This window comes from Aphelocoma coerulescens, chromosome 5 (assembly GCF_041296385.1).
Source record: "Aphelocoma coerulescens isolate FSJ_1873_10779 chromosome 5, UR_Acoe_1.0, whole genome shotgun sequence".
In the NCBI taxonomy this organism is placed as follows: domain Eukaryota; kingdom Metazoa; phylum Chordata; class Aves; order Passeriformes; family Corvidae; genus Aphelocoma; species Aphelocoma coerulescens.
In genome coordinates this window covers 30,165,234-30,180,908 of record NC_091019.1, presented here as the reverse complement: position 1 = coordinate 30,180,908, position 15,675 = coordinate 30,165,234, and the positions used below count along the sequence as shown (strand labels likewise).

General features: G+C 40.2%; 1 protein-coding gene across 1 annotated transcript in view; it reads left to right on the top strand.

Annotated features, from left to right (window-relative positions):
* Window positions 1-15,675, top strand: part of SPTBN5 (spectrin beta, non-erythrocytic 5) — a 91,257-nt gene that overhangs the window by 15,670 nt on the left and 59,912 nt on the right. The window contains exons 13-28 of the mRNA XM_069015975.1: window positions 544-696; window positions 1,235-1,365; window positions 2,037-2,288; window positions 2,839-3,126; window positions 3,776-4,022; window positions 4,857-4,996; window positions 5,966-6,065; window positions 6,618-6,788; window positions 6,879-7,043; window positions 7,797-8,023; window positions 8,583-8,769; window positions 9,974-10,174; window positions 11,186-11,302; window positions 11,864-12,027; window positions 13,775-13,907; window positions 14,729-14,874. Coding sequence (XP_068872076.1) covers window positions 544-696; window positions 1,235-1,365; window positions 2,037-2,288; window positions 2,839-3,126; window positions 3,776-4,022; window positions 4,857-4,996; window positions 5,966-6,065; window positions 6,618-6,788; window positions 6,879-7,043; window positions 7,797-8,023; window positions 8,583-8,769; window positions 9,974-10,174; window positions 11,186-11,302; window positions 11,864-12,027; window positions 13,775-13,907; window positions 14,729-14,874 — 2,822 coding nt within the window. The remainder of the gene's footprint in view (window positions 1-543; window positions 697-1,234; window positions 1,366-2,036; window positions 2,289-2,838; window positions 3,127-3,775; window positions 4,023-4,856; window positions 4,997-5,965; window positions 6,066-6,617; window positions 6,789-6,878; window positions 7,044-7,796; window positions 8,024-8,582; window positions 8,770-9,973; window positions 10,175-11,185; window positions 11,303-11,863; window positions 12,028-13,774; window positions 13,908-14,728; window positions 14,875-15,675) is intronic.

Sequence of the window (15,675 nt, the reverse complement as noted above, 5' to 3'; positions counted from 1 at the left end):
AGCAAATTTCCCATTTACATTCCAATATTTTTGGTCCATGAAGAGAAGATTCTTTTGTATAATCTTCCCTCCCACATACACCCCTTAATGTTTGCTTGCTGTAGCTCCTAAATCACTGGGCTGTCTTGCCTGACACCAGAAAAAATAAACTGTAACCTGCATTTTCAATTTGTTACTTTTCTTTACCAGCTGCTCTAATCATGCCCTAAAGACCAACACAAACATGCTGTATGTGACTTTTACATATTCTAGAGACCGCTGCCTTAAGTCTTCAGCCAGCAGCAGCAAGTAGCACAGCAGCCTCCCTGCCTGTCCAGGGGCTGAGCACTCTCCAAAGTATACTCTTATGCTTTTAAACCTCTGTCGCTCTGGGAAGAAGAACTGTGATCTTAAAATTTCATGTTCTATTCTCTCCCAGTAGTGTCTGGGAAAACTACAAGCTACCACCTGTGTATTGTAGCTTAAATGCAAGGATTTTTTTTCTGTTGCTTCAAAAGGTAAGGAGTTATTACAGCAATAGTTAAGTCTTCATCTGTTCTACAGAACAGAAAAAAGGCTCTGGAGGAGATGATTGGATATTATCGCTTCTGTAGCTCTTGTGAAGAATTTCAGTCATGGATGAGAGATAAAGAGAACATTTTCCAGACTCTTCAACCTCAAGCAGACAATGTGGAGGTCATGCAGCAGAAATATCAGGTACCCCTTTTTCCTCTTCACAGATGACACCTTTTAAATCAAATTGGCCTTTAAGAGAAAAGATGAAGTTGAGAAATGATGTTTTGAGAGCCTTTTCATTAATTTCAACTTAGAGAGTCCTGCATAGATCAGATATTTCTTTTGTACAGACTATGCCAAATTACTGAAGCTGATGTGACTCTGTCCCTTTATCTTCCTGTGAACATGGTATCCTATACAAATATCATGGTACAAAATGATTCTTTCTGTGGTTTATCTTACATCATTTAAAAAAAAGTACCCAATTATGAAAAAATCCATCAGTGCACTTGTGTCCCAGTGGAGTGGGACATATGTTCACAGATGTAATGTGCACACCAGGGAGGTCAGGGGGCTGCATGGGACTTGTGTGCACAGGTGTGCATGGAGTCAGCAGGCAGGCAAATGGAGAAGCCAACTGTGAAAGTGGGACATGAGTGGATATAAGAGATTATTGAGAATTGTGTCCACAGAAATGGAAAACCCCTGAGTTCTTCATTCTTGTATTTTTCCATTTTAGAGATTTTTAACGGAACTGGCTGCAGGCAAAGGCCAGCTGGAAGACATTGAAAACTTAGCTTCTAAATACAGAAAGATCAGTCCCAGCAAATATTTTGAGATCCAGACTTGGATGGAAGAGATCAACATCAGGTAAAAGTGCTACAGATAAGTAGAGGATTGCTCATGGGGGCAATTGGAGAGCTGACCATTCATGTCCTTTCTAGACAACAGTGCCACCAGCAGGAAATGGGCAGCCCTCAGCTGTCTGTAGTCTGGCCCTGAGCCCAGTGCCATGTCTTCAGGACTGAGGAGTGCTCCTAGGACCCTGACACCAAGTCACTTAAACTGTAGAAATTTGTGTGTGCATGTTAAAGCACAATGTGAATTTGTCCACGGGTGATAGTGATGTATTCAGAGTAGTTCTGCAGCACTGCAGCTGATTTGGTTACTTAAGCATCAGGGTGAGGACACACTTCACAAATCATGAAAGGAACATCAAACCATGTTTGACTTCACCAGGAGTATTTAGTACCTGTTGTGAATGCATTCCTGGCACCCTGTCACTCAGTGGGCACAGCCAGGGCCTGATTTTGACCATAGTTGTTTATTGCATCATGTTCAGAGTGTCCTGGCCACCTGAGCACGGTCCCCTTGTTTGAAATGGCACTGATATGAACTTTGCTGTTGTGAGGGAGTGCTAGTTTTCACCCCCGCCCAGCCTACTCAAGTCCTGATGAAATCTTTATACAATACTTTTTCTGAACAGAAAACAGATATCATTCATGTATAGCAATGGCTATAAATTTTTATCTGTCTTCAAGATGGCAATGCATGGAAACTCTGAAGGAGGAGAAAGGCTCTGAGCTGATTGGAGTGGCTGATGTGAGGACATTTCTTCAGGACTGTCAGAGCATAGGAGTGCTACTGCAAGACAAGATGGTCCAACTCAGGGATCTGGAACCAGGGAACACTCCTGCTGGACTGGAGTCAGACAAGCGCAAACTGTACACAATCGAGAGAGAGGTCTTGGTGATAGAGAGGAAAATTGAATACTTGAGGAGTGTTGCAAAATCGTAAGGAACATTCTCTTTGTTTCCACTTTCTTTGCTAGTTCTCGAAGATCATGCTGTAAATTATGGCTATGAAGAGAATGAGTAGCTTTTAAAGTTTTTCTTTCTAGAAACCCAAAGAACTCACTTGCCTGCTGGATTGAGCTGATTTCTCTTGAGTGTGGCTGGGTGACTAGGGAGGTGTTTGTTTCCAGACTTCACAGCTGTAAGAGGATGAATACCAAAGGATTGTTTATGTCTCTAAAAAATTATCTCTACTAATGTGAGTTACCTAATTCAAAATGTGGAGGTATCACTTAGGTCTCAAAAGAGGGTAATCAGGGGAAGTAAGGGTGATGGTAGGAAAAGAGCAGATAACTGTGCACAGGAGTTCAAATTTGAAATATTAAAGATTTTTACTTCTTTAAGTTTTCTGTACACTCACAATGGGAATATGTTGCTTTAGCTGACTTTCTTTTTAATGGAACTGTTAATATCCAAATCCATTCATTTTAAAGAGTACTGGTTCAAGCTCTAAATAAATGTTCATACAGTTGAATGTATTTTATTGAAGGATCAAGGACACCAACCCTGCAGAGAGCAGGACCATCACTGAGCAGGTAGAAAACATGGAGAGGCTTCTGGCAAAGCTCAAGCTGGAAATCCAAAAGAAGCGGGACATTGTGCAGTGGGCCCAAAACCAACAGTCCTTCCTGCAAGACAGCCGTAGGCTCCTACTATGGGCAGAGGGCATTCGGGAGAAACTGAGCAGTGAAGAAATGGGTCTGGATGTGGGATCTGCAGAGCAGCTGCTGAAGGAACATCAAGACCTGCTGATAGAAATTGGCTCTCAGAATGAAAGGTAGAGAGATTCTGTCAAGGTGGGCAGAGTGGGGTGATATGACAACAGTACTGTGAAAATGAAACATATAAATCATGTATATAAATTGTGCATGAAAGTGATACCGAAATTTTATTCACATGCACTTGAACTTTAGTGACAAAAGGAGACTGCAAACACAAAATCCCGTCAGCTTTTGCATACTTATCCTGATGGCTGATGTAGGGGGAGGGAGGAGCTGTATGTTTGCAGGGGTAGAATTCCACAAACTCTCCTGACGCTCTCAGAGAGTACCATTTGTACTTTATTCCAGGTCCCCCATTTCTTCTCAGGCCTTATACTTCCATTTGCCATCATTTTCAGTTCTTCTTTTGCACTGTTATAGATTTCCAGATACTGTTGGCCCTCTTTTCCCTTTTAGCATGAAAATCTGCTTATGTGGGCTTTCAGTCCAGATGGGGAAATCTCGCTGCCTCCAGCATGTATCCCTGAGCAATAAAACAGCTGTATTTTGTGGTGCTTAACCAACAGGAAAAAAATAAAAGGGAGGGAGGGAAACTTGGTGTATAGGCACTGCCAAAAGAGCAAAGAGCTGTGATGAAAGAGAATTCATATTCCCTCATGCAGTGAGGTCTCTTTTTTTTTTTTTTTTTTTTTTGACTCTGGGAAGATTTCTGCAACTGGAAGAGCTTGGGCGCACTGTAATCCACCAACAACCCAGTAACAGTAGGACCAGAGATGTCCACCAGACCATGGAGAGGCTTGCCAAGGAGAACAAAGAGCTGGAAGAAATGTGGGAGAAGCGATGGAAAAAGCTGCAGGATGGCCTGGAATTGCAGAAGTTCAATAGGGAGGGAGACCGTATCAACGCAGCCCTCTCTGGCCACGAGGCCTTTCTCCGGGGGGATGACCTTGGGGTATATACAGCAGCTGATCTTGTTTTCTCCTACTTCTTCTCCCTATCCAGGGAGTAGCAACAATCTTCTTTATTTGATTGGCTTCTTCATTCTTCTGATCACAGCGTTTCCATATTTGGGAACCTGATTTTCAGGATCTTATTAACATTCTTATGTTCTTACTCATCTTAATGAGAAGAAAACTCATTGTCCCTCAAAAAAAAAAAAAAAAAAAATTAAAAACAGCTAGAGCTGCGATTTGTTGCTGTTTGTACGTGTCATATGGTTTATATAAAATTGACTCATCCATGGAAAAACAAGGTTTCAGCTTGAACACAGTAATTTTTTTTTCAAGTAAAAATGTAGCCTTTTTTTAAATAAAAGCTTTTCCTTTCATTAATTTAAGAACATTAAAGCATACGAAGTGAAAAAACAAATGCAGACAATATTCGCAAAATCATTGAAGAAGGAGGTTGTTGTCTCTCACTGCCTATGTTTTCAGCTGAACCCAAAACATTGATACCTTGGGATCAACTGAGCAGAATAAAGTTTTGCTAGTTAGTCTTTTGTATTGCTCATCCCTAGATGGGCCAGAGTGCTGGCATAAATTTAGAATGCAGATTTTCTTAAAAGGTGAAAATTGAACCATAATGGAAACCTAGAACAGAGAAACCAGATATGTTACAAACCTGTGCTTGTTTGTAGCCCTTGAACATCCTTGGGCTCACGCAAAATGTACACTGCATGTCCTGCCTGAAAGAGAAGTGGGAAAGTAAGGTGCAATTTTTTTTTTCACTGCTACAGAAACAATATGAGCAAGAAAAGTCTTGATCAAATTTTCTTTCTCAAATGCAGGACCATGTAGATGCTGTTCGAAACCTGCTGAAGCAACATCAGGAATTTGAACAACTGCTGATGGCTCTGAGGAGACGACTGGAAGCACTCAATGAAAACGGGGCGAACCTGCTAGAGAGCAGGCACTTTGCATCTCATGTGTGAGTCCAAACCCACTCCTTTTTTATTTAGCTTTAATAAATGATCCAGTGTGATCAGGGTGAAGGGGAAAACTTTCTCTGAGGAGAAATTAGTTGACTTCCAATCCACAGTCTGATGGATGAGGGGGCAAAGGGAACTTTTTTAAAAAAATTAGACTTCTTGTGCTATCAGGAAAAATAGGCAAAATGCTTTAGGTTAAAAGTGGCATTTGGCAGACACTAGAATAATTTGTCTTGTATCATAAATTACAGTGATAAAGCTTTCTTAAAGTGAACTCATTAGATGCCTGTAGAAAAAGAATTCCTTCATTCATCAGTATCGTATATTAGAAATATTGTTTGCTTTTAAAAAGTTACTGAAGACTTCACAAGCAAAACTCTTCAGGAGCAGCTCCTTTGTATTTTTGTCAAAGTTGAACTGTTACCTGTAATTCCTTTTTCTGTGCTAGAACCACTAGGATCTAGTAAGGGGACCCGTTTGCAAACAAGAATTAGAAATAGAGTATCAAAAGACCATGTTCTTGTGGTCATAAGTGATAATGTTTTGAACACTCCCTCCACAAATTTATAAAAATGCCCTTAAGATCTGATTTCTTGCCAGCATTACTACCATCAGAAAGCCATTCCAAAATCTTATTGCACTTACAGCAAAGAGGAAGTTATTAGTTATTTATAACTGATATAACAATATTATGGAATATTAGGGGCAGAGGGAGGTTGCAGTGTTTCAGTGTGTGACTGCAATTCACTAATGTGACACAGCCATACATGAGGAAAATCCAGAGCAGCTGGTAAGAAATACCTGCTCTCCAGGTAAACCCAACATGGTGGTGGGACAGGGCCATATATCCCTTCTTCCTGTCAGCAAAGTTGTTGAAACTAGATTACATTTATATCACAGTCATGGCTGCAGCATAAGCAAGGGGAACCAATATTAGTACAGCATTGGACTTCCTGTTTTTCTTGTAGTATTGAAGAGAGAATGGTCACTCTCCGGAGAAGGTGGGAGCAGCTGATACAAAGCAATGCCAAGAGAAAACAGAGGTTGTTGGATTCCCTCCAGCTACAGGTAACTGATACAGCACATTCGGTTGGGCATCTGTGAATTTTGAATTTTACCCTTTGTCTTAATATGAGACAAAAACTGCTGAGCACTCCTACCGCAGCTCACTTTCTTTTTGGCTGTGGGACAGAGTTTCGTTCTCCAGAGAGCAGGTGATGCATTGGTGACAAAACTTTAAAAGGTATAACCATAGCAAAATTACAAAACAAAAATGGAGATTTTGAATGAAATATATCAACAGAATGTTTTTTCTACTGGATAAGTTTATTCTGTTCATTACTTATTACTGATCTGGGCCTTAGTACAGTTGCTCTAAATTTTGGCACCAAACATAGCTTTCAGTGGTGAGATACAAAGTTGTGCTGGAGGATTGGTCCTCTTCTGGTTAAAGTATTCTATCCATGATGCAAACCTTCACTGACAATTACAGGCAATAGATTAGTAAATGTGATAAGAAAGGGATCAAGAGATATTATGATGTCTTAAAACCTCATCTGTGGTTCAAGATCATACTTCTTCACTAGTTAAATCAATTTAATCCTGTTTCTTTTCTGTAAGGAGTTTAATCGTGATGCTGCTGAGCTTTTGATATGGATGGAAGAGAAGTACAAGATAGCGTCAGATGAATCCTATCGTGATCCTACAAATGTTCTACGCAAACTGAAGTGGCATGAGGCTGCTGAGAAGGAAATGTTGGCTAACGAGGAGCACTTTACAACACTGATAAAGGTGAAGGCCCTCTGGAGCTAAGTTTTCCATTTTTTCCCAGAATTCATAAATGCTGATCTGCTAATAAATTGATGCACTGTGTTTCTCCAGAAAGGAAATCAATTGATTCAAGACAACCACTACGCTGCAGTTTCTGTCCAGAAGAAGATGTCAGAGCTTCAAAAGAACTGGAAGGAACTGTATGGCAAGATGATAGAGCGAGGTGACAAGCTGAGACAAGCTGGACAGCAGGAACAGCTCATGGAACTGCTGCAGGTCAGGAAGTCTTGAGCAACAGAGGGGAGGAATGGTCTAGGAGCCTGATTCCTCTATTGTGTGTACACCACATAACAGAGGAGAATATTATCCTGATAAAAGTGGTTTTTAAGGTCTCCATTTTGCCTGCAGTCCCAGGAAAGAAACCCCAGTATTATGCCATCCAAGCTCACTTCAAAGTTATGATCATGGTAACAGTGCCAGCAAAGCATCAGGCTGTTGAAGTCGGGCTCAACACTGCATCTTTTGTGGCCATCCAGTACCGGGAAAACAACCCAGACTCTGTAGGGGTCAATGCTGTGCAAACATAACTGCTTTCCTGGAGGCAATCTGGGGCCTGCAGGGATGGCACTGTATTAAGCACATGGTCATCTGGTCAATTTTTTATAACAAGAGCAGTATGCTGTGAAGCTGTTTTGAGACCATTATGAATGGAACTGCTGTTGTGTTATAGCTACAATCTGAAGTCTTCGAAGATTGTTCGACTCCTTTATATTATCTTGCTGAAGATATCTCAAAGAGACTGTTCTCAGTGATGTGCTTTAGTGTCTCAGAGAGAAGAATACTCCAAAATAGTTTGCAAAACAAAATATTCCCAGAAGATGTCTCTTAGAGACATCCAGCCATCGTATTACCAAGAAAGGACAATTGGATTTAAAAAACTGTGTCCAGGAAGCTGTCATAGGAGGGAGTGAGGGAAAGAAAATGTTGTTGAAAGGACAGTATGAGTGTGTTGTCATCTTTTCCTGGCAGGATGCCAAACAGAAGATAGAAAAAATTGAGAAAATTCTTCAGGAATCTGAGACAGGCCACGATTTGCGCTCCAGCCGTGATCTACTCAAGCAGCACAGACAGCTGGAAAATGAGACACGTGAGCTGGCAGAGAAAATGAATGCCATTGTATCTCATGCAAGGAAAATGGCCACCACTCACTTTGACTCCCAGAGGATTCTGGAAGAAACACAGAAATATCTGAAAAGGTATGGTGTCCCTCTGTTTTTTGTCTCCACCCACCTCTAGTGTCAAATAGCATTTTTTATTCTACCTTCTGAAAACTTCTCTTGGTTGATTAAGTTTAACCCATACTCAGGAATGATTTCTCCTCCCAGCTGGAGCATAACTATGCTTCGATCTGCACCTACACAGCTGCCTGTTGACCCACCTCAACCTCAATGACTGAACATTGCTCCTTGCTAGCTGCCCTCCTCCTCTAGTCCCTTTCTTATGCACAGGTCATCCACTGCTTTGGAAGAGGTACAGTGATCCAGCATTCAATACATCACTGGACAAGCCTAGGACTTTAAAAGTGTAAATAATTTTTTCTCTGCTTACATTTAGTGTTATCATATAGGTCTGCTTGCCAAAGGTAGCCTTCCATAGAAGTGCTCCTTATATGTGCAGCCAGTACTAATCACTGAAATTTAATTGCGAAGAAGTGTCCAGTGTTTCGAAATCTCCCCAATGGTATCATAGCCTAATTCCCTTGGCAGAATGAGGACAAAGCTTTGTTTTAACATATATTTAATGGATGATCCATAGGTTTGAGTCTTTGCAAGCACCTCTTTATGAGAGGCGTAAGCTGCTGGAAGCTGCTGTGGATCTTTACGAGTTCTACCATTATCATGACATGGAACTGAACTGGATCAATGAGCGCTTGCCTATTGCCCATTCCACCAACTGTGGGAAGTCCTTGGATGTGGCTCAAAACCTGTTGCAAAAGCACAAGGTAACTCCTTTAATCAAGTGCATTATAGCATGGTGGCACACTGCACTTCACCTCAGCCTGCAAACCTGCACCTGCACAGTCAACACTTCCAATGAGTACATTCACTGATTCCAGCTCTAGCCCAGCTAAAATGGTTCAGTGGGTCGGCACAAATCAGCAGTGAGGTGATGGTTTTCAGAACAAATACAACATTCCTGTGAGAACTGCAAAAATTTGTCATATTATAGAGTATTATTAATCTGAGAAATTGCATGACTCTTCCCATTAAAAGAGGATAAAAAGCTAGTGTATCTGACACTAAATAGAAAAAAAAGAGGGGTCTTCCCTATGTAAGTTGAGCTGGGCTGAATATTTTGACTGTAGCATACTCATCCTATTGTAGTTTTTTGCTTACTGCTTCATTATACATGCAATCTTGAGGTTTGTCCATAGTGGATTTTGTAGAAGAGCATATAATAGGCATTTAAAAAATATTTTAAATCTGTACTGCTTTTAAAATGGTTTGAACAAGATACAGTGACTGTATTTATAAATATAGGTTAATACTGATTTCCGGGGAGTTTGATTCTTTGTAGCAGTTCCTCACGGCCAGAGGGGCACCTCAGCTGTCCTGCACCACAAGCAGTGCTGGATTTTTCAGCACCTTAATTGCAAGTTTCATGAGAAAGGTTGTAAGACTAGGGGGGAGGATTCATGGAGCAGTAGTTCAATAATTTTCATGGTACTGATGACAATGTCTCTCTCTGCATCATCCTCAAGACTCTTCATCTTCTTGGATATTTTGTTTTTCCATCAGCAGCTCAACACTCTTTTCCGATCCCCCAGCTTTGTGTCTCACCCTGTGATCTGCTCCATCTACCAAACCTCCCTGGCTGCTGGACAGGGGAAGGAGCAGATGCACAGTAAAGAGAGGACACCAGGAGGACTTTGGTGTGGGGAAGTTAAGGGATGTGTGCTGCTTCCTTACGTACCCTTCCCTCCTCTCTCAATGGCAGTACCAAGAGCAGAGCATTATGTGAGTGGGGCTGGCACCAGTGACCAAGGTTGCAAATGTGGTAGAAATAAGACAATCCTGGTGTCCACTTGCTGTACTCTGCTCACTGTCACCAGCTGCCAGTTTTGCTTAGGATTAGGAGCACACAGAATTTATTTGTCCTCACATTTCCTTCCTTTATTCCTATTTTCTCTTTCATCTCATTCCCAGGAACTGCAGGCAGAAGTGAATGCTCACAAACAGCAAGTCCAACGGGTCCTGGATAAAGGAAAGACAATGATTTTAGGCCAGCACCCATCAGCTCAGAAAATAAGTGAGAAATGCCAGGAGCTTGTGACTGCCTGGCAGGGCTTGGAGAAGTCCTGTGAAGAAAGGATGAAGCAGCTGCAGCACTCAGTTGGCTTCCAGGAGGTACAAATTAAAGCAAAGAGTTTACACAGTAGCTTCTTCAGCAAACAGGAGGACCAAAGTGTTAAAGTGAATAAAAAAACCAGCTTTGCTGGGCCTGGTATTCTCTTCAGTTGCTTGAGTCCAGACTCATGGGAATGAATGAAGGGCTAGATTGCATAGCTGAATGTAGCCCCCACTCCAGCCCTGCTGCCCTACAGGCTTCCCTTGGGTTCTATACCCAGCTTTTCTCCTAGTAGTAGCTCCTTTCTCTGTGTCTTTATACAGTCTCAGGCTTTGACTTAATTAATGTAATGGATCCTGTACTGGCCCTTCTAACTGGAGAATCATAACATGGAAATCAAAAAAGGGGGTATTTCTTGTGCTAGCTGTTCTTTACCTGTTTCAGGCAACAATGTTCAAGGCAATAAAGTGTTACTGAGGAACACATAACGTTCATTTACTGTCAGAGCAAGTTAGGGATTTTGGCTCTATTCTTTTCTATGAACTTCTGGACCTTCATGCTTAGCTTGTGTAAAAAAAAAAGCATGCAAGTACTTATCTAGATAATCCAAATTTTCTGTCATCAGTGGGTCATGTAGGAGTGCAGTTATTCAGATAGCACATGCAGTTTTGTAGGCATAAACAACATTTGCACAGAGTTCACAGGCCCAGCTAAAGTATGTTCCCTGGGATATTTGATCATCTGGCCCTTATTTCCTCTATCCGTAAAAACACTTTTCAGTACTCTAGACTTTATGAAGCCGGGTTCTTATAGTGAATTGAACTTCTCAGGCAGGGGAAGGAGAAATGTAACCCTGATATTACACACTTCGTTATCCTGCACTGAAGTCTTTCATCTGTGACCCCTTCATTGTTTTATGTTTTCACAGAGAACAATGAACTAAATATTTAATAAAACGTTGCAGTAAACTTTACAGTGCACCATCTATTTAGAATTTATTAGGTAAAAAAATAACATGAGTGTTTTGAAAGTTGAATTAAAAGCTCACTTCTTTTCTCTTTAACTCATAGTTTTTAATGAATACTTCAGATCTGGAGGCTTGGATAGCAGAAAAATATCCACTTGTGACAAACAAGGACTATGGTAAAGATGAAGATGGAACACTGAAACTCATCAAGAAACATAAGGTATTTCTCTGCTTAAATTCTGTAGGCTAGCCTGACCTTTTGGTCTCTCTGCTGTCATAAAATTTTTTGTCTCATTGGTAGTTGAGTGCCCAGCCATCTACAAGATATTTTGCATTGATATATGTCTACAGATGGATAGACTGATAGAAGAGATCAGTGCAGTTTACTAACATGTTTGGAAAAATGTAGTTTGGGGAAAAAGGAGGATGGTGAATATTCTTATCTTTTTCTGAGGCCAAAGCTGAGTATCTGCTTTTCAGTTTCAACAGATGCATGCAGAAGCCTTATAATATTTTCCTAAAATCAAAGATACAGATAAAGTATTAATCCAGGAATGCTTTACTTTTATTTGTCTTAATCCATCTAATTTATTTTGATTTCTGTACTTCTTTATTTTTTTATGTTGCTAGAAAATAGTCTAAAATTGATCAAGTCTTGGAGATGCCACATCCTTCCCAAAAGTACTTCTCTTTCAATGGCTCAATCACTACACCCTAGGCTGTTCACTAATAGTGGATATCTTGGGCATCTGGCTCTCAATTCACTGTTTTTCTTTGTCAGGCACTGGAACACGAGATTGCAATTTACCAAGATTTGTTGAAAGAACTGAGTGAAAGTGCCCAAACTCTTCCTCTTGGGGGCTCCATCCAGTATGTTGAGGTTGATGCACCCAAAGAACAAGTTCATTCAAGACTTCAGGAGTTACAGCAGTTAGCAGCAGCAAGGTATAAAATAGAACTGCCCCTTGGATCCTAAATTAGATTCAAAGCCCACTGAAATCAATAAGGGATATCTCCAGTTACTTCACTGGAATTTATATTCACTATATTATAAATAATTTATTAATTATAATTATAATGTTTTTGTTATTAATAATTACAGTTTTATAATTAAATTCTATTAATTATCTCCTCTTTTTTCAATTTTATTTAGGAAATTGCTTGTTTTTATATTATAATTCTGTACATTTATGAGCTTTTCATTTAAGCAAGACCTCTACATTTTATTCAAGGAGTTTTGCTACATATTAAGAATTTGATACCTACAAATTTCTTCTTTAATCACCCTCCTGTAAAGTGAGTTGAGGTGCCAGATTCTGACTTGCGTTTGTGGTATTTAGACTCTGCTATCAATGGGAAAAAATATTTTAGAAGGTTCCCTTAATGCTACTTGAAAATTATTTAATTTTTACATATCATAAGGGAGACAATAATGGATACATTTATTTATATGCTCAGTGACTGTGCTAGTATAGGAAGGCTTTTATTCTTGAATGAATAATTCTTGAATGAATAAATATTCTTGAATGAATGAACTTTTCATTTTGCTTTCTTTCATTTATTATTACAGCAAGATGTTTACAACAGGAGAGTTGGCTTGTACAGAGGGTTTTAACACTTCTAGTTTGTTGTCAGAAAGGAAAAAATGTCTGAACAACTTAGATTGTTTCCCCACAAGTATTTCACTCAGCAAAGGAATGGGGCTCTGCAAGCAGAATAACAAATAAATTAATCTGAATACTAGAATAATCAAGCCTAAAGAAAGTGCTGGTGTTTCACCTTTCATTTTTATTCTTGTTTACATTTGAAAAAGTAAAAGCATCAATAGAAAGCCCTGTGAATGTCAGAAAAAGAAATAATCTAGAAATATCAAAAACATTTGTGTGTGTTGAACACAGAAAGGTTTTGTTTTCATTCTTTCTAAATGTTAAGCTGGGTCTCATGGTGCCTTATTGGTGCTCTGGTTTGTACTGCTGGTCTGCGTTCTCCTTGGGCTGGACTCTTAACGGGTTGCATCTCTTGCGATGAACATTTGGGATTCAAACTGGAAAGCCAGGTTCTTCTTTCCTGGAGTATTTGCACAATGGCCAGGCAGTGCTAGCAGATGAAAATTTGATATATTATTTGTTGTGGCAGCCCTGTAATATGTCTGGTTGAATTATAAAATTATCTAGACCATTGGAAATATGTAACAGGTTGCAGCGATTCTGCCAAACAGGCAATATGAGCAGAATTACAGCAAAAGGCTTTCATAGCATCTGCTTTCCTGATGCACCACCCTCAGAAACATTTCCTTCTCGTTTTCATAAGCAATTCAATTATCTTTAGAAAGACAGATCAGGACAGATCTGGAAAAAAAAAATAAATAAAGGGTATTATTTGTCATGGGAAGAAAAAAGCCAGCAAAAGCAACAACAAACCCCAACTGAAATCAAAAACAGAACAGGGAAAGAGCTTAGATAGGCACAGTGCTCTTCTGGGAAACCCAGCTAATGAGATGAGCATCACCTGGCTGACATCTGTCATCCTACAATCATAATATCCAATTTTGAGAAATAGTCAGCTCTTTCATTAAAGAGAATGAGTCGTGATGATGAGAGGTTTCAGGGATTCATTGGAAGAAAGCTACTGATTTCCGTTCTCTTACATTGTTTTGGTCTAATTATATTATCTTGTCTCCTTCCCCCAACAGAGGGAAGAAGCTTGATGAAACTCTTGTCTTGCATGAGTTTCTACGAGAATATGAAGACCTGGAGGACTGGATCACTCAGCAGAAACAAACAGCCAGCTCTGAAGACTGTGGAAATGATTATGAGCATGTCTTGGTGAGTTTCTTGAGTAACAGATCAAAAATCAAATGAATTGCATGTAGTGAGACTGTAAACAGATACCAAGGTTGTTCTTGAAAACATAAAAGACAGAGTAAGGAGTAAATATAAATAACTGAAGGACGGGAAGAGATAAGGATGAAGACTGGGTGGGAAGGATTGAAGAACAGGCAGCACTGCATCCTGTTATCATGAGGGCTGAGGTGTCTGAAACAACTGCGTGCTAAAATGTCTACACCTTCGGAGAGCAAATCTTTTCTATTTTTAATAAGCAGATATTTCAGTATGGTATTCATTTAGGATTTTATTTTTTTAATTGTGATTGCTGATGTACAGACATCTCTAGGTATACCTTTTCACATGGCACAGAAACCAATCTAGTGTCAGCCTGTTACAAATCAACAGCCATTCAGAATCTTCATTCTTATAATTTATTTCAAAATATCTTGTGTCCTAAACCTTAAAATCAGACTACATTATCCATTTACAGTATTGAATACACATTTGCATTCGTTAAGTGAAAACACATAATTTAATAATTTAAATTCATCGTACATAGAATGTTTGTTTCCATTCCTAGTAATAATGTTTCTGCCTCCCATCTGCATAACAAACCTCATCTTTTGCTAAGAATTTGAAGCTCCTCACGGTCTTTGAAGGTAGAATCCAATCATTCTCTGCAGTTTCTCCATCTCTAAGTATTATCAGCTTATTACCTGGTTTTGGCTGTGCTGTGGCCTGATAGATGAGCAGGTGTGTTTGGAAAAAGAGAGCACTCAAATGAGTTTTTTTGGTTATTCTTGTTTTCCCTTCAAAAGCAACTTTGTGCCAAATACGACACATTCCGACACCAGTTGGAAGCAGCTGGGAAAAGAGTTGTGGCTTTCCAGCAGCTGGCAGACAACTTGCTGAACCAAGGGTATTCTGAGTCATGGGAAATTCGGCAGATGCAGAAACAACTAAGGTAGGAGCCTTGTGTTAGCTCTAAAATGCTTTGCTCTTTCCATTTGCTCTTGAGGAGGAGGCAGTAACAAGAAACTAGAAAAGGAAAAGTCATGTCCTCCTAATTCTCTAATTGCAAACTATGTGGTTGTCTCACTGGCACAGAGCTGCTGCCAGCCTCACTTAAAAATAAACATCATCTACTTGCTGTTTTGGGTTCTTCTAAATTGCTTTGGAGGTGCTTTACAAATAAGGATGAGTGAACTTCCTTTGCCCTTTGAAACGGGATCACCAGCTGAAAGACTTGGAGTTTAGATGCTTTTTATTGCTTCTTATTTTTGAGTTTGAATGCCATGACTGTTCTGCAGAATAACATTAAAATGCTCTGAGCTTCTTAGTTCTGGTATCAGTCCAAACTGGCCCAAAGGAGAAGTGTGTCTGCCGGCAGTTGTGGTCACCACAATGTAAAAGACTTATTAAGCTATTAGACAGCGTCCAAAGGAGGGCCACGAGGATGATGAAAGGGCCTTGAGAGGAAGCCATATGAGGAGCGGCTGAGGTCACTTGGTCTGTTCAGCCTGGAGGAATCTGAGAGGGGACATTGCAGTCTGCAACTTCCTCATGAAGGGAAGAGGAGGGACAGGCACTGATCTCTTCTCTCTGGTTACCAGTGACAGGACCTGAGGGAATGGCCTGAAGTTGTGTCAGGGGAGGTTTAAGTTGGATATTAGGAAAAGATTTTTCACCCAGAGGGTGGTTGGGCACTGGAACAGGCTCCCCAGGGCAGTGGTCACACCAGCCTGACAGAGTCCAAGAAGTGTTT